Genomic DNA, 18,760 nt, shown 5'->3' on the forward strand with positions numbered 1-18,760 from the left:
TGCTGTGGATTCCCAAAGTGGCTCCAGGTGCCACAGAGATCACTTATTCCCTTTTGTTTAAAGCCAGCAGGGAGGGCGGCTCTGGAGATCAGATAAATCAATGGCACCATTTGGGAAGCCACTGCTTTGAAGTGAACTCCAGGTTGTTCTCTGCTGTAGGATGGAGGATGGTGGGAGAGCCCACAGTGCCATTGTTGGCTGGGCCTGCACGACCCTGTGCTTGGTGTCCTGCGCGGCCGCCTTCTCGCAGGGCGCCAGCCGTTCCGCCTGCAGCGACATGATGCCCAGGCACCTGAGGGTGCAGCTGCACAGCTCCAACAGCAACTACATCACCGTCCACACCAACATGTCCTTCTTCTTCCCGGGAGACAAGGTGCCAGGTAAGGAACAGCTTCTCACTCCTGCATCTGGAAAATGCACGGTAACTTATCTCAAGCGATGCAATTAATCTCTGTGAGGTCTGGGCAGGGGGATAACTGCTCTGAGTGAGCTACAACACCTCTCTTGCCATGAGGACATATTTACAGAGGGATTCTGTTTGCAGCACGGGTGCTTTGGGTGGGATTCATTTATCTCAGCTGTGTCTCAGCCATACCAGACAGACCTCACTACATGCAGTGGTCCATGTGGGTAAAGTCACCTTCCCAGCCCCTCTGCACTACTCAAAGGGGTCTGGGTGAATCACCTGACTCTTGGGCATGGTTGGCAGCATTCCCCATCCCTGGCATTGCTGCTTCTCAGGCAGATGCAGACAGAGCTGAGGCACCATTCCCCAGCTTGGCCACTTGCCCATTCATCCTTGTGCAAAACAAAACCCCTTTGAGAGCAGAACACAAGCTTTTGCTCACATACAGAGCGGTGTCCAAACCTTCTGTAAAAATGGCTGCATGCTGCCTGGTCCAATGGGGTTAACAGCTTATCATCAGGGAGGGATAGGGGGGGGAAGTCTCAGGCAAATCCTGTGTGCAATTACACATTGGAAAACCAAAGGTAAAAGTCTGGCCTTCTGTATCTAGCATGTCCATGAAGACTGTGAGGACAAAGACAGTAAGGTGTTTTCAGCAGTGCTGCCCAAGGTTTTTTCTGGGAACTCCATTGCAGGCACTTCAGTACATAACAGCAAGACAAATCCCTTTGTGTCCCGTATTTTGTCTTCCAAAAGTGACAGTAAGAAGCACCCGGGATTACATGGGCTTTATGCTGCAAGCTCGCAGAGTGTCCAACAACGAAATCGCTGGCACGTTCATCTTCCTGCCTCCTGGTTCCAAGCTGCTGAATTGTTTTGAAGATGGTGACACTGTCACACACTCGGACAAGTCACTGAAGAGAAACCTATCCTTCGTATGGAAAGCACCAGACCAACCCATTGGAGACATCAAGTTTTTGTAAGGACATCCTGGTTCCTAATCGGAATTTGTGTTTAGTTACAGGCTGTCCAGCACAGTGGTTTATGTATCTTGAATCCAATATAGCTAAATACTTACCAAATGCTGCTACAGTATCCTAGCTGGTACATAAATCACCATTAATATCTGCTGCATAGTGCTGCCTTTTATTTACATGGTCACTGTTTTCTCAGAATAGATACACTGGAAAATGACAGCTTAAGCATTTTAGGAAAGAAATGTTAAGGCATAAAGACAGAACTGTGACCATGTTGCCTGTCTTTGTAAATAATACAGCCCATAGGACTTCCCTGCCTAAAGGATAATCTTGTATATCACTTCTTAAGAAAAAAACAAAACAAAAAAGATCAAAAAAAAAAGAGAAAAAAAGACATAGTTTAAAAAAAAGTTAAATGTAAACAGAGTTACTCACAATAGAAAGGGAGTGAGCACTGTGTCAAAACTTGACATCTCTGTTTTGCACCAAAGTCCCAAACCGTCCAAGTGGCTTGGTTCTGATTTGGAATGAAATTAAACATCTTCTAACTGACTGCCTTAGAGGAAGCACAGTGGCTTCTCATTTCAAAAGATATTAAATTGTTATATTTCAACTTTACAAAGTCACTTAGAAACTGCTTGGCCAGATCCTTGGCTGCTTCCCAAAACCTAAGTGTCCTGTTGAATATTGTGGCTTGATCATCTCATTGTGATTCAAGAAAAATTCATTGAAACAGAAATATTGCTGCTTGGAATTTCAAATTTTGGCTATTGCTTTATATCAGAAAATACTATTACAGTTTAAAGAAATACTACTAAACTCACAAAAACCCCAAATAAACCCAAAAAAATCCCAACAAGACCTAGTCCTAGATCCCCACTCTGATATTTCTTTCAAGTCTGGCCTTTTATGCTCCGAGCTGGTATGTGATAGACTCATCCTTTTTATTCTATCACAGCATCAGGAAAAATGTTTTTTTTAGGCTTAAAAATGCTTTCTAAGTGTCATCTGGCACAGAAAAACCCAGGTTGGTTTCCCCTTAGATAATTCTCAGAAGCAGCTGAGCAATCTGAGCTGAAATTCTCCCAAAATCTCCAGCTTAAATAAGGCTCTTGGGGTGCAGTTAAAGGTTGGCCAACACAGTTTTGGCACCTGACAAAAAGCAGAGGATTAGGCAGGCTCAAATATCAGAGGGCTGAGAAGAGAGACTTTTTCTACCCCTTACCTATTCTGCTGTTTGTACAAGTTACATTGGCTTGTTTTAATTAATAAATACCACTGTTGTTTCCTTGCCTACAGAAGATTGTAAGCAGGGCTAGTCCCAGTTTTACAAATGTACTTCTATCAACATGATGAATGTAATACAGCTTTTGAAATTTTTTTAGGTTCCCACACATTTTTTGGCTGAATTTAATTATTTATTGAGTGGTGGTTCTTCACCCCAAATCTTTCTTTTTTCCTGGTACCTTTTATTTGTAATAGAAAACATATGACAGGCTAATCCTTTAAAATACTTTTGCATTGTTTCTCTCTTCAGAGTAAAGCAGTCTTTGTGATTAGCTAAGAAACAGTCAGATGTTTTATTAATGCTATAGAGCCAGTAAATTCTTGCCTGATTATGTTTTAACAGCATCTCCATAGTCCAGTCATACTTTGTTTACTGGGCAAAGATTGAATCTGCTGTTGTGGCTCAGGGAGGGCAAAACAAGACTCTTGCTGACAAGAAGGCTGAGGCTGCAGCCCCCACGCCCCTGCAGGGACCAGCTGACCCTCACCCCACAGGTATGGTGAGCAAACCTTGTTCTTTCTTACCAACACCCCCTGCAGAGTAGTTTTACAGCTTAGTCTGGCCAAGGGTCCAACAAAAGTGGCCCAAACAAGCTGGGGGGACCCATTTAACTCCTGTCAAGGAGATCAGTGATGGCCATAGTGAACTCCTTAAAGTGAAGGTGGGGGTCAGTATTTGAGGTGTGGGTCAGTATTTGAGGTGCCAGTTCCAAGGAGGGCACCAGGAAGCTAAATAGGGTTGCTCGATCTTATGATTTCAATGCAAATCTTAAAATACTTTACCTAAAATCTCAGCTCTTGAAGAGAAGGAAGTCCAATTAGCAATGTTACCCAACGAGAGGAACATATTTGTCTCTAAATGTCATTATTGCCCTCCAGGTATATATTTGCTTGTATTTATGCAGCCTCTGGTCAGTAAGATGCTCCAAGAATTTATTTATACCTAAATCAGACGTATTTCTCAGCAGGAGGAGAAATACGTCTGATTTAGGTATAAGTAAATTCTTGGTATGGCACCAAGGCTGAGTTTTAATTATTTTTTTACTTGACTGTAAAAAAAATTGGCCCACTAATTATTATTTTACTTGACCAGTGCATAGGGAGCGAGCTTTGCTGCTTTAATTTCCATGTGTGTTCCCTCTTCAAAATAAGTGACATGAAAATAAAAGAGTCACTGTTACAAACCTTCCTGGCAAACCTTGGCACTGAGTGGGATTTGAAATCAACAAACCGAAGACAATAGACTTCTGCTCCTCTCCCTGATTTTTGTTTTGTCTCCCTGCTGGCCAAGGTCCCATCTCTCCTGCAGCTGCCACTGGCTCCCTGCTGCCTGCCAGCCCCACTGCCATGGTGGTAACCCCAGCACCAGAGCCGGGTTTTGGTGTGGGGTCGGAGACTCGTCCCGTTGCCGAGCCAAAGCAGCCGGGCCGGACTTTGCGGGCTGTGCCCGGCAGGAGTATCCGGTCCGGAGGCCGGGGGCTGGAGCCGTCCCTTCCCACCCAAGATGTGGGAATAGTGGATGCCTTGCAAGGTTCCCTCTCCCAGGACAATGCCTCCAGCTACAGCACCTCCAATGGGTAAATCTACGTGGCGGGAAAAGCTGTTTCTCCAGTCCTTGTGGGAAGGAAAATAGTAATAGCCTCCCTGCAGATGAACAAGAGAAATGTAGGAAGGTGCCTGCGTGTAGGAAGGTGTCTGGGGGAGGTGAGAGGGTGTTTGTTTGCTGAAATTTTGAGAAATAATCCTTTGGATATTGCACATGACAGGCAGTAACAGGGAGAAAATCCCAAACCCCTAAGAACCCAACGCTGTGTTGCTCAGCACAGTGGGGGGCTGGCCAGGAGGTGGAAGGATGTGATAAAACCTATCGACTGCTGTAACATTTTTCTGAAAGTGCATACAACTCTTCAGTGAAACACTGAACTTAGCAGACCTATTTCTCCATCTGCAGGGAAAAGGAAAAAAAAAGGATACAAAGCAAGTATGAAATTTGGGCTGGAGGACGCCTGCTCAGAAATTTTAGAAGGTTTGGGCTGCATGAGCTTTCATGCAACATTTCATATTGTGGGTGAAAATGATGGGGATAGGAATCAATGATCAGGCATAATTCAAAATGCAGGTTGTATGATCCACATTGACTGCATGCATCCAAAACTGCTCTAAGGAGCAGCACTTTTTGGTGGTGTGAGCCACAGGTGTCACTTGCTAACCCTGCCTTTGCTCTGTCCATATTTCAGAAGCATTGCCAGTCCTGCCACCCTACACTTGTGTTTGATGTGTACAGGCAACAGGAAGGTAAGCACCAGGGCTGGGGAGGACACCCTAGCAGCCCATGTAGGTGACATAAGCGGCTAAAACTACACTGAGACTGTTGAAAGTTTTAGATTTTTTTCCTTAACTGGAAATTGAGGTTTATGTCTCTTTCTAGTTTTTTTGTTTGTTTGTTTGTTTTTTGTTTTTTGTTTTTTTTTTTCTTTTGAGCCCACTGGCTGGGTTTTTAAGAGACCCACTGTAAAAACAGTTGCTTTCCCTTATGTAGATGTGACTACAGGCTGCTGGAAATGTGTGTGCTTAGACATACAGGACACAGAGTTAACAGGCTAAGTCAACTATGCAGGTGATGGAGAGAAGAAAAATACAAGAAGAAGAAAGAATAGACCTGGTGTCCAAAATGCTAAAGGAGAAAGAGAAATAATCTCACAGAAAATAAAAGAAAGAGGGGATGTACAGCACAGAATGAGCCAGAAATATTTAGGAAGGAGCAGAGGACAGAGAACAAGTAAAGGAGAGATGTGTACCATGAGCACCTGGCGTAGCCATGGAGAGAAGTGGAGAACTGGCAGTAGAGGGAAACCAAAGGGAAGGATGAGCTATTGCACAAGGTAAGCTCAGAAGAGCATAATGAAAGAAAAACACTGAGAAATGAGGTAAGAATGGGGAGGAGTATGAAAAGAAAGGAGAAATGAGTTGAGACAGGGCAAGGACTTAAGAGGCAGTTCCATTTTCTGTCCCAAAGTCCAAGTCTGGCAGCATATCCTTACAGTATGGCGTTTGCGTTTTAAGGGCAAGTGGTCCATATGCGTGCAGTCCTAACTTTGCCAGCCTGCTACTTTATAGTTTGCAGTCCAGCCACTGGAAGTCTTCTATTTCCTACTGTATTTTACTAGCACCTTCAGAAACCATCCCTTCCACAAAGGATGCTCTGACCCTCCACTACTTTGCTTCACAGCTTGCCGGGGCTCCTACCTCAGCTTTGTGCTCCCGTCACACTGCCTTCCCAGGAAGCTTTAGATATCACTAATGATGGTAGAGGGTGAAAGTTTCTCTGGTGTAATTAATGGATGTGTGAAAAAGCCTGCTGGGCTGGACAGGCTGGAGAGGTGCCAGCTACTGAGGGCCAGATCCAAATCTCAGTGGAGCCAAATTAAAAACTCCAGTACATTTTGCAGATTTTGGATGGGGTCTCAGGTGCATAGTGGGAATGGAAAAATTCATTGGGGGCCTCCTAAATTGCATGCTTGTTCCCCAGTTAGTCTTGGATGATATGATACCTGCAGCAAATTCTGAGTTGCAGAACTGGCGTGGAGCAGCTGGCATTTTGTAACAGTTAAAATAAGGTGCATGGAATCAGACAGTGCCCAGGCCCAGGCAGGATCCAACATTCCCACTAAAATGGGTGGTTAAGGAACACAGAGGAGCATAAGATTTCAGACTGGCTGTGTAAACTGAGAAAGCAAGACAGGCTTTGGGGAGAATTTATAGGTTGTATGTGCATGCCCCAGAACTGCTGATGGCAAAGGCCATCCCAAGTCTCCCATGTCCATCCACTCCATAGCCTCAGAAGGGGAATACTGAATCCCAGTGGGTCCATGTGAGCCTACACATGCAGCTTGGCTGGGAAAATCACACCTGCCCTTTCAGCATGACCCTGGTGCCACTCAAGGTGGGAATTGTTTATTAAGTGATATTCTTTTGTGATAATGATGCCTGTGAAAAATACCATCACCACAACAGGAACTGCAGACGTTTAGTTAGACAAAGCAGTGACCTTCCTCCCACCTTTGCCCCTCCAACCCACATTGCCTTTGCCCCTGGGACCAACTTGGGTGCCTAGTTCCTCCCATGGTAACTCCGGTATGGAGGGTTGCATCTGCTTCATTTTCTAAAAGCTACTGAGTAAACAGGGAACAGAGAAGAGGTAATCTAAAGCCAGGGGGACACAAGGGCATCAGAAACAGAGTTGAAGTGTTCCATGAGGTAGGCAGTGAGAACTTAATCAGCCCCCTTTTCTCTTCCCTCACTGCATGTTTTGGCATGTTTTTGCTTTCAAAGGGCAGCACTGAGAGTGGGACCATCTTGAAAGCCTCCCTACGTGTGACATCGTCTCCCTCTGCCCCGCACGTACGCACGCACCTGGGTGGCATTGCTGCAACCATAGCCTGGCCTGGTGATGCCAGCACTGCTGGCAATTTGTCCTCGGCCTCAAGGCAAATGGCAGGAAGAGAGTTGGCACCGCAGCCAGAGCGGGCAGGCACCAGGGCCGAGGAGGACAAGGATGAGCAGGAGGCAGCTGGGAATACCCTGCCATGGGTGACCGGGCCTGCTCCCAAATCTGCTGTTCCTGGAATAGGGGAAGGCCCTGGCAGAGGAAGCCGACTCCTTGCAGCCCAGCTTGGCCTCCTCCTGCTCTGCACGGCCGCGCTGGGGCTGGCGCTGGCGGCTGCCGTGCGCTGTGTGTGTGCCCAGCAGTGCCACAAGCGCTCCGAGGTGACCTTCAGCGAGCCCGAGCCCGACGTCATCACCGTCACGGAACACGGGGCGGTGATGCGCTTCCGAAGGACGCGGGACAACGGCCTCGTGCTGCTGCCAGCCCCGTGCAACTGGGTCAGCCCCTCGAGCAGCACGAGCAGGACCGTGCTGCTTTAGTCCCTCTTTGTGCTGCCATGCAGGCAAACAAACCCAAAGCAGCCAGGTCAGACAGAGGTGTTAGGCAAAAGTATCTAAACTACAGCTGCTGGGGAAATTGAAGCTGATAGATTGCTCACTGTGTTACACTTACTGCAATTAATATTGTATATCTGCTCATTAGCTGTCACTGTGGCAGTGACATACACTTCTACTGTTGCCTTAAGGGTGTAGCCAAAAATAGAAATTCTTTCTCTGCACTGTGGTATTGACTCCTGTTTAATCTCAGAAAAAAAGTTTCTAGTGTTGTATTTCTTTCTAGGAACTACAAACCCAACCATTCTCATTTAAGAGCTTACAGGTTTGACTCCGTGCACTTGGTATCCCTCAGATGACAAATATTTGCCAGAAGATTTCAAGTTGCAATTTGAAAATAAAAAGCAATAAGTCATTAGTGGAGAACATTGATCCCAAGAATGCTGAATTGATCCATGGAGTGAAACACAGGATGGCAGACACCAGCTTTTGGGGAAGAAACATGCCTCCTCATCAGGTGCAAATGGAAGAAAATCTTTCCTGTCCATTTGCACCTGATGAAGAAGCTTGTTGAAGCCTGACAGCCAACATTTATTTAGTCTTTTACTTTGAGTCAGCTCAGTGATACTGTGCAGAAACACAGACTGAGAATACCCTTCCCAGGTCATTTTGGAGATGCCTTGCAAAGGATGCATGGAAAGTTAACAACATCCTTGTGTTCTGAGTTTGTGCAAACTTCTCTCTGACCCTGTGGTTTTCTGCAGGAGACCCCTAAAGCAACTCTTGGAAAACGGCATGATCCTGGACACCTCCTAAGAAGGAGAGGTGACAACAGCAAGGATAAAGTTTTATTTTACTGCAGCTTTAAAAGAGCCAGAAATTGACCTGATAATGATACTCTTGAGATGTACCTTTTAGAGCCTTTCAGAGAGCAGGAACTGACCCCTCTGGAGTCCTTTTCTAGAGTGGATCAGCTCAGAGCTGATCATTCCCAAGCCATGTAGCGGGGAACAAACTTATATTTTGGTGCTGCAGCTTAACTCACAGCCCACAGCAATCCCCCTGAACCAAGCAGATACTGCCAGGACTCTGATGGTTCACCCAGCCTTGCTGGTGACAACTTCCCCTCTGTCAGGAGGGCCCTGTGGGCATCTCCAACTTCTGCCCATCTCCATGCTGGATAGTCAGTCAAAGCCCTGCTCTCACGTCCTCCCTTGCCTCACCACTGACTGCAGAGGAGGCAGGTGGGACACAAGCTCTGCTCCAGCTCCAGCATGATGCACGGAGTGCAGCTTTTGCTAACAGTGCTTCCATCAGCATTTAGAAGGAGCTGGTTTCTGACCATACTGCTGCACTGTGATTTGTGCTGCACACATGGACAAGGCTTTATCAACTCCACTTCTAGGCCTGGGCAAAAGAAATGAGTAAGAAAAGAAGTGTACTCACAAATGCAGTTTGCAGAGATGAGCTTGATGCTCTTAACCAGGGCACTTTGAAGAGAAGAGCAACTGCACCATGGCCCTTTGCTGCAAAGAAAACAGGGGTAGGGCTGTAATTGAAAAGACAAATTTTGGTTTAGGACTCAGAAGGATGCCAAGTGAATGGTTTTATATTCATTAATTGAGCTTATGTCCTACCTACTGGTAAGTCTCCTGGTTTTTAAGCACACATGTAGACACTTACAATGGTATTCCTCTCCTGTGTCATGTGCCTTAGAAAGAAATCGTGTTTCTGTAACCCAGTGCAGCTGAACTGTAGTGACTAAACCAGACTGCATTCAAGTCCTTGTTAATGCAGCCAAAAAAAAAAAAAAAATCCTAATTAAATGAGAAAATAGGTCAACAAATTCTTAAATATTTAAAGAACTATCACATATTATTTAAAAAAGTTTCTTATGATGGCATAGCTGTTTATGAATAAATTACAAATACCTGTGGCCTCTTTCACTGTTTCTCTAGGATTAATGTTACCAGACTGCTCTGGCTACAAAACCAGAACCTTCCCCTCCTCAGCTCTTTCCCCACAACCCAGCTCTGCTTCTTTCTAGGCTGACTAAAGCAAGGGAAGTCCTCATGGAGGTATTTGATTGGGAGAGTGGTACTTCAACACCATTCTGCCTTCAGCCAAATTCTGCTTTCTGCTAAATTGATGTGCTCCAGTATTATTAGTAGTAAGAACAGTAATGGTGAGCTCTGAGGGACACAGCTCCTCTGAATTAGTAATGAGTTTTGCTACTTTGCAGCTCTCTTGGCTGAGCCTAAAGTGCCTGTGTCTTTTTCTTGACTTCTGAATGATGTTCTGTTTGTTGTAGTTGCCATGACAGGAGGAATGGAGGTCTTATCTCTTCTTAATGCTGTAAAAAACATGAGCACTGGTTCATTTATTAAAAGGCACACCATTCAAACATCCCCGTTCTTACTGACTTGCCTTATATGGAAATTAGTCTGTGCTCACACTTGTAACAGATTTCTGAGAAAAAAAGTCAGAATAAGGAAAACAAAGGCACAAAGCATTCTAATATTTACTGAAGAGACAAGTGAAAGGCTTGCCTTATTTCCCTCTCTAGGTGCATGACTGGGCAGGTCACAGAAGTTCTGCTGGAACTGGGAATTTCAGTTCCTGCAGGGCAGCTCAGCCTGCAGGCACCTGTGGGCCACGCCAGGCTGGCATCCCTCAGTGAAGTGACATGGGTTGGGGTCAGAAGTACTGAAAGCAGCCAATGTACACCTATCCTGAGCCTGTCTCCCCACCAGCCAAACAGGCATCAAACAGAGTTTTGGCAGTAAAAATGGCTATTGCAATGCTTGAGCTATTCTTGCTCAAGAAAAAAAAAATTAGAAATAACAAAATGTAATGTGGAGAGGTTGCACTAAGCAAGACAGCTGATCCAAAGCTTGGACATCACAGACACTTACAGCATTTTTCACAGAATCACAGAATTTTCAAGACTGGAAGAGACCTATTGGTTGAGTTGTCACTAGCAAGCCAAAAAAGCCAGACATGCACCAATTTGGCCAGGTCCAAAAAGGGAGACAAGGCTCATAGGAGAAGCCCCAGGGCCCTGTGGGCCCAGCAATCACAATCAGCAGGGATGTGCCAGCTCAGGCTCTCCCAGATCAGTGTGGGATGCAGCCCCAGGCCTTTCGGAGATCTTGGCAGCCCTTTTGGCACAGTTGCTGCAAATAGTCAGGACCACAAAACCAAGGAAGGCAAAGCAGCAAGGTCAGGAACCCAGAGAGTAAAACATTCAGCAGATACATGTGTTATTTATTCACTCAGATTTAAATAATAATGACAAATACCTGTAAAAAAGCAAAGGAGAAGCTCTAACAATTTCTGCAACATTCAGCTCCAAAAAGACAGCTGCTTGGCAGCAAAAACAAATGACAAAGTAGCAGCCTGACCTGCAAAGCTGGTGAACAGCAGAACAGACCTCTCACTCCTCCTGGCAAGCTGGACCCTTCCACTGCCCCTGCCAGGCCCTTAAGGCCCATTGTGTCTGGACAGCTCTACAGGGCTCCATTCCTTCCTTTGTCTTCCCTTCTCTCTCCTGCCAGCTTGTCCAAGGCTAGGAGAGGGCAGAGAAGGGCTTGGGGAGTCTCAACTTCCCCTGGACCAGGAGCTGCTCAGAGATCTCTCCCAGCCCCTTCTCACACAGAACTGCTTCCCCTCCACAGGTCTTGTCTCAGCAGCCCTCCTTCCTCATTAGTGTGTGTGTGACTCTCTCAATAAAACATTTTGCTACATGATGTATGAAGGACCGTGTCTCAAACCACATTTTACTGTATATTTAAGTGCATGTTTTGCTGATTTACTACTGTTCTAGAGAATGTCTCCCTCCCTGAGCAGGGCAGGCCCGTAACGGATACATCAGCTCTGACTAATGATTATTAGTACATCCCAAGGTTATGTCCCACAATCAAATAAAGTGTAGGAGGGAAGAGAGACTCCAGCCTGCTCGGCTGAGGACAAAGATCACAGATAGTCTCTTTCAATCTTCAGATTGCAATATCCATTACAGATTACCACCTTCTAATGTCAAAGTATAATTTGTTGTTGAGAAAATGTGTTGCTGTTCCAAAGGTGAGTCAAAGATCAGCCTGGCTGTATATCAGCACATGTTGATGTACATTAAGAACTGACGGCCAGGTACCAAGGACATCGGGCATCTGGAGCAGAGGGAACGGAAGCAGACGTGACTCTCTGATCCTTCCTGTGCAAACACACGGCCCGGAGTGGGAAAATATTTAACCCAGTCGAAGTGAGGTGTCACTAGTAATTGCCAGTGTCTAAGGCAGCCCCGACGCGACGCGTCAGAGGCAGCGGCTGCCGGCAGCGGCGTCTGCCCGCGCGGCTCGGGGCAGGAATCGCGCATTCCCCGCGCTCCCGGGCGGATCCGTGCGGGCCGCCGGGATCCATCCCCAGGCATTCCCCGGGGCCGCGGGATCCATCCCCGGGCATTCCCGGGGCCGCGGGATCCATCCCCGGGCATTCCCCGCGCTCCCGCCGCCAGGGGGCAGCGTTGTCGCGGCGATGGCGGCCCCGCGGCCCGGGCCGGTCCCGGCTGGTGGGGAGCGCTGGGGCGGGGGAGGGTTTGTGATCCTTCCCTGCGATTATCACTGGCATTTCAACTTCAATGGTTTATATTCTATCTTAGTTATCAAGCCAGTAAAGAGCATACGCCGTTGTCCCAGTGCTATTTGAAATTCCTAACTGCAGTTTGTGGGGATTTTTTCTTCTAGAAATCCACTACACAAACGCCGCTGGGAAAACAATGGGCAGGGTGTAAATTGTCTTATGTCCCCTTCTCCTGACAGCTTCCTGCTAAGGAAGAGGTTTATGACAAGAAGAAGCAAACCTTTCTCCAGTTCCAGCAGTGCCATGTGGTCTGTCTGGGCCCCATGGTCAGAGCTGAGCCCGGCTGAGCTCAAGTGACTCCAGCAGGTCACAGCCCCGGCCAGAGGAGGCTGAGGCAATGCTGTCCTGGTGGGTGATGCAACCCAAGGCTCTGAGAGGGCTGTATTTCTTCCTGGAAACATCTGCCTGTCACTTGGCATTTGAATGAGCAGTTGGAAGCTGCTGGTAGGTGCTCCTGTCACGGTAATGACTGTGACAGCTTTTTCCATCTCTGAGGAGGAGATGGTTGTGACATTTGCTTTGACTGTGGCTTTGAAGCCATGGAGTTCCTCTGGTTGAGAAGAATTTCTTCCTAATATCTATTCTAAACTTACCTTCACTTTAAAGCCATTCCTCCTTGTCCTATTACTGCTTGCCCTTGTAAAAAAAGTCCCTCTCCAGCTTTATTTTAGCCCCTCTGTTTGCAGGGGCTCCCAGAACTTCCTGTTAACAGCTTGCAGGAAAACACCCTGTGTGTCATCATGGTCTCTTTGGGGAGTTCACTGCCACCCTACTCTCTGTGGCTGCTTGCCAGAAGCTCCTTCCCAAAACCACCCCCTAGAGCACATGGCTCCTGCAGACAGCATGCACGTGTCCCATCTGGTTACAGTGCAGCACCAGTCACATGTGCCAAAGATACCCAGGCAGTGCCCTCCTTCCTGTGCAAAGCACGCATGTGGCACAGTCCATGCTGGCCACGTCAGCCACAGCAACACCCTCTGGGAGGCTCCCTGGCCTTGATGTCTGTAAGGGCTGCTGCTGTTCTGGGCCCACATTGACAAGGGCAGTTGTGGCACCTGTGGCACTAGGATGCAGCTTGTGTCTGTGAGACTGGCTCCTTGATTCTCCCTTCTCCCTATCTGCCATGCTTACACATCCCCCTCATCTTCCTTGACTCCTCTCTTTCTCTGACCTTCTTCCCTCCCTGCTATCTCCTCCCTGCTCTTTTCCCTCTGAATCCAAGGTGTGTCCCACCTGTGAACGGACTTGGTGTTGCAGGTGCTGTTAACTAGCTCACCTTGGCCTTCCATGGCAATGCAGATGCAGTTTCCTGGGTCCTTCTGCTCCGACCAGGTTCTCCTCCCCAGAATGACCCCAACTCTTTCTTCAAACATCTCTGAAGTGTGGCCACCTCACACACCAATGTCCCTTTGCTACCTCTGAAATCTTGCTCTTCCTTAGGGCACTGTAGCTCCTTTCAGCTTCTCCCTGCCTTTGTGACAGTCAGAAATTTTGCTTGTCATGCTCAGGAGCTTCCCAGGTCTGCTCCATCAGCTCAGGCTTTTGCCAGGCCTAGTCACCAGCTTGTGTGCCTCAAAGTGTCCCTCCCCAAGTTGTCCGCATGTGGCATTGTCTCCTGTCCTGTTCCTAGCCTTGATGCACCAGTCTTCTTCATCCTGTGGTGGCTCTGAGCACTCTTCTGTCTGACTAGACACAGTTCCAGCCCTTTAGAGTGACTCCCTTTGTGCCCAAGTGCTCTGAGGCAGCCTACTTTTGCAGGTCCTGGACAAGGAAGTTTTTGCCTTGCCCAGGAGACCAAACTGGACTGAAAGTATGGTTAACCACAAACACAGACAACTTTATTTCAGCAACTAAGTCAACATTAGCACTTGTGTGCATGTAGAGGAGCAATGTGGGCAGGACAGAGCAGGCCTTCAGCGCTGAGGCAGCCTTTGGATCAGCAGGCATTGCCTCAGCAGGAAACAGTCACAGTCCTATGCAACCTGCACTGGATCCTGTCCATTCTCCTGCTCAAACTGGAATCCCCTGTAGGTTCTTCAGAAGCTTCTGTATCTCAGTGAAGAATTCCATCAGCTTCTTGAGTGGATATGGGCAGTTATTATTCTCTTCCACTGGTGTGGGTAATGAACTTGGCTTTGGAGTGGGCATGGTTGTTGGCCATGGCTTTGGAGGGGGCGGTGCTGTTGGCCATGGATTCGGAGCAGGCGGCGCTGTTGGCCACGGTTTTGAAGTGGGCAGTGTTGTTGGCCATGGATTCGGAACAGGCGGTGCTGTTGGCCATGGCTTTGAAGTGGGCAGTGTTGTTGGCCATGGATTCGGAGCAGGCGGTGCTGTTGGCCATGGCTTTGAAGTGGGCAGTGTTGTTGGCCATGGCTTTGGAGTGGGCAGGGTTGTTGGCCATGGGTTATAAGTGGTAGGTGGTCTTGTCCATGGCATCTGAGTGGTAGGTGGTCTCGTCCATGGCATCTGAGTGGTAGGTGGTCTCGTCCATGGCATCTGAGTGGTAGGTGGTCTTGTCCATGGCATCTGAGTGGTAGGTGGTCTCGTCCATGGCATCTGAGTGGTAGGTGGTCTTGTCCACGGCATCTGAGTGGTAGGTGGTCTCGTCCATGGCATCTGAGTGGTAGGTGGTCTTGTCCATGGCATCTGAGTGGTAGGTGGTCTCGTCCATGGCTTCTGAGTGGGCCATGGGGCATTTGTAGGACGAGTCCAGGGTGGTGAGGCAGTTGGATAAGGATTCCATGACTGTGGGAGCATTTCCATCTGGAGTGCAATCCAGTCATAGAAGTGCCGAACAGAAGTGTATATTCCAGGCCGTTTCGCCCTGGCGCAGCCTCTGCCCCAGCTGGTTATTCCAACAACCCAGAAGAAGTCAGCGTCCTTGTCTTTGCACATGAGTGGACCCCCACTGTCACCCTGCAGAGAACCAGAGAGGATTAAGGTGGTGTTGGGTGGCCCCTGTCAGCACCGGTGCTGCCTCCTTCTCTCTCACAGCCCCTGCCAGAGCTGTATTCTCAGCTGAGCAAGGCTCTGTTCAGTGCTGGAACCTCCAGAAGCTTGGCTGGGAGTGGGTTGGGAGCCTATGAAGTCAGGCTCTCTCTCAGCTCTGCACAGTGATCCTGGATGTGCAGAAGACAGTTGTTCCAGAATTGGCATCTGGACATCTAGACTGCAAAGAGCATTAGCAGGGCTTTCTGGGCAGAGTGCCAGGCCTCAGGGACAAGGGAGATCCTGGACTAGGCCCTGTACATGGGCAATGGGTGGGAAGGCCCAGCAAAGGTGGGGAGCCAGGGCTAAGAGAGTGACTGGCCAGGGAAAGCAAGGGATGGCCTGTGTCGGGGTGATGCTGCCTGTGCTGCTGGGGGCTGAGTGACGCTCCTACCTGGCAGGTGTCGATGCCACCTTCCGGGTAGCCAGCACACAAGTTGTGGCTATGGACGTCCCCCTGGTACCACTCACTGCTATTGCAGATCTGGACATTGATAAGGTGGACCTTGGCCTCCTGCAGGATATCGCTGGATGTTTGAGCTGTGAACACAGAAAGGGATGAGGACTGGCAGCTTGCTGCCACTTTCCCTATCTGGAGGTGAACCCCTTCCCTAGGGTTTGGCTGTGCCCCTACAGAGGTGCTGGAGCTCTTGGGCCCTGTTGTCTGCTTTTAGGGAGTGGGAAGCCTTATTCTGGCCTTGGCCTCCGCTGTCAGGAAGCCCAATCCATCTTCCCAGTGTATTGAGCTAGCCCTCCATTTTTGGAAACTCACATCTTGCAGTGGTAGCACCCCAGCCAGCGACATAGCAGGTATCCAGCTGTGCCACGTTCACCGTGGCTTTGGGCACACACACCAGCTGGATGTGGGAGTTGCACTGGACAGGCTCGCTCATTTCCAGCAGTGCAATGTCGTTGCTCTGGTCGGCAGGATCGTATTCGTTGTGAATCAGCAGCCGCTTAATCAGGCGCACCTGGGCCTCAGGGCCCGGCTCTGTCAGCTGGGTGACGCCGATCAGCAGGCGCATGGCGCTGATGTTCCTGAAGGCATATGCAGAGAGGGGTGAGAGGGAGCAGAGCCTGGAGCTGTGCCAGCCCAGCAGTGACCACCCTTCTGCCCAATATTGGCCCAGCAGTCACCAGCCTTCTGCTTCCCAAGGCAGAGGAAAGCAGCACTTAGGGAGGTGGTGACTGCTCTAGCACACCTCAGGCTCTGGGAATGCCAGCTGGAGGCTGCTAGTAAGTAGTGGCATGTGCCCAGCCTTCTCCTGAGCAATTTCTCAGCTGGGAATTGCATTGCCCAGGCACTGAGCACACTGCAGAGAAATGAGATGGGAGAAGCGTACGGCACCTGCTGATGTTGTGGGGATATCCCTGTTTCCCGCTCCTGCTTACCTGGACTCAGCAAAACAGTGGGCAGCCGTGAGGACCCACCGTGTACTGATGAGGGACCCTCCGCACAGATGCCCTGTGCCTGAAACCGAGGGATCCTGGATGCTGACAAGCCAGGGCCAGGCCCCAACCTCAGCATTTTTGCCACCCACGACACGTGTCCTGCCTCGTTCCTCATCGGAAGTCAAGGGCCGGACTCCGCAGCTCCCTCTGCAAGTAGAAAGTAATTTCCATCCTGCTCCATGGCTTGCTGCTGCTCCAGCAGAAGCTCCCCACAAGGTGTGTAGGGCAGCACACCAGGTAAGGCCACGGGGTATGAGCCTGTCCACAAGGAACTGAGGCCTCCCTGTGGGGTTTGGGGAGCTGCGGCCTGGCCATGGAGGACGAGCAGGCCCTCTCCAGGGAGCCCCCAGTGCTGCACAAGCTCCCTCCCCGGGCCTGGGGCCACTTACTCGCAGGTGTTCCACGTGGCCTGCACAGGCCTGCATGTGGCCAGCAGCGCGAGGAAGCACAGCAGCAGCAGCATGGCTGTGGCTGCACGAGGCTCGTGCCAGCTACGAGAGCAAGGCTCCGTGTGCCAGCACAGCCACAGTGCTCAGAGCACCTCTGGTGATCTCAGCCCTGGGCTGATGTCACAGAGCAGCCGTTCCATGTTCCGGGCACGGCAGCCTCTGACAGGGGCACCAGGAGCAACATGGAACGGTTTGGGTTGAAATGGACCTTAGTGATCATCCAGTTCCAGTCCAGAGCAGGGACGCCTCACACCAGCTGCTGCTCAAAGCCCCATCCAATTGGGCCTTGAACTTTTCTAGGGATGGGGCAGCCATAGCTTCTCTGGGCACCCTGTGCCCATGCCTCACCACCCTCACAGTCAAGAATTTCTTCCTAATATCTATTTTAAACCTGCTCTGTTTAGGCTTGAAACCATTCCCTCTTGTTCTATCACTATTTGTCCTTATATAAAATCCCTCTCCAGCCTTTTTGCAGGCACCTCTGCTTGCAGGATGAAGGTGTACAGGCCCTGGGGCACAGGGAAGCACAGATCCATTTGTGAGCAAGATGGACAATTTTGCTTTCATTCTTTAAAATATGACAATTTGACTGACTTTTCCTATCAAGTAGTACCTAAGTAAAAGTCAGTTTGGTCATGTATATGTGGTATTTTGGCCTGTGTATCTAAAATGGAAAATACCTGTGTCCCTGCTCTTCAGGATGGCTTCTCAGCCACAGTCAGCACTCTCTCTGAAGTACTAAGTGCTGCCTACAAAGAACAAGGCATAGAGAAAAAACTCATGAAAGCACATGGTGTTGAGAAGCATTGAGATATATCTGATAGAATCTAGCTTTGCTTTCCATGCCAGCCCATATATTCTGAAAACCTCCTGAAGATCCTTAACCAACCAACCAACCAAAAAGTAATCACAATGGCATCTAAATATTAACCTGCTGATTAATACAGCTGTATACAATTAATATGTGTATATATACATATTATTCTAGTTACACAGTGCTTGCTACCCCTTTTTCTGTTTTGAGACAGAGCAAGGAAAAGACACACACAAAGAGGAAAAAATGAGAAACTTGAAAAAGAGTCAAAATCTGTATTTGCAAACCAAATTAAATTTTGGACACCTCAGTATTTAAGCACTTTCTTTTCAATCCTATTAAAAGTTCCCAGTTTTCAGAGAGTACCTGTCCTCCCAGAGTGATGGTTGTCTGATTTGTCAGTGCCAGCTGAGCATCTGCCACCATTTCTTATTTTGGGAAATATAGGCCCCATGTGTTTATACTTCTTCAGATTGTCAATCTCTTTTAAGGAGTTGGTGAGAGGTTTGCATTTGCGTTGGTTTTACTTATCTGAGTTGTTTTCCCATTCTTATGATCACCCTTTTTCTCAGTGAGAGGTTGAATTTTTGGTGGAGTAATATCCATCCACATAAAAATGAGGGCTCAATACATTTTAAAAGGGTGAGTCATTTAATCATTGATGAAGGTACAACATTCTGAGTAAGTCTTAAAACCACCAGAGGTCACACAGGGGTTTCTTCCTCCCCCTTTTCCTCTTCCAGCTTTTAAAAAAAATTTGTTTGTTTGTTTGCTAGTACAGCTGGATTTTTGATACAAGGTTGCTAAA

The 18,760-nt window shown here is 48.4% G+C and overlaps 2 protein-coding genes across 2 annotated transcripts; one reads left to right on the forward strand and one right to left on the reverse strand.

Annotated features, from left to right (window-relative positions):
* The first annotated feature begins 160 nt into the window (after nt 1–160).
* REELD1 (reeler domain containing 1) lies at nt 161–7,596 on the forward strand. Its single transcript, XM_058804309.1, has 6 exons — nt 161–380; nt 1,163–1,385; nt 3,014–3,165; nt 4,034–4,247; nt 4,908–4,965; nt 7,003–7,596. Exons 1-6 carry the CDS (start codon nt 161–163, stop codon nt 7,594–7,596), a joined length of 1,461 nt encoding a protein of 486 aa, XP_058660292.1.
* Nucleotides 7,597–14,259: 6,663 nt separating this feature from the next.
* On the reverse strand, nt 14,260–17,114 carry LOC131557242 (acrosin-like). Its single transcript, XM_058804310.1, has 5 exons — nt 16,630–17,114; nt 16,010–16,275; nt 15,632–15,777; nt 14,927–15,165; nt 14,260–14,476 (listed from the first exon to the last, which is right to left on the reverse strand). The coding sequence occupies exons 1-5, from the start codon at nt 17,112–17,114 to the stop codon at nt 14,260–14,262; spliced, it is 1,353 nt and encodes a 450-aa protein (XP_058660293.1).
* Between the last annotated feature and the right edge of the window lie 1,646 nt (nt 17,115–18,760).

Source organism: Ammospiza caudacuta, chromosome 4 (genome assembly GCF_027887145.1).
Source record: "Ammospiza caudacuta isolate bAmmCau1 chromosome 4, bAmmCau1.pri, whole genome shotgun sequence".
NCBI classification, from domain to species: domain Eukaryota; kingdom Metazoa; phylum Chordata; class Aves; order Passeriformes; family Passerellidae; genus Ammospiza; species Ammospiza caudacuta.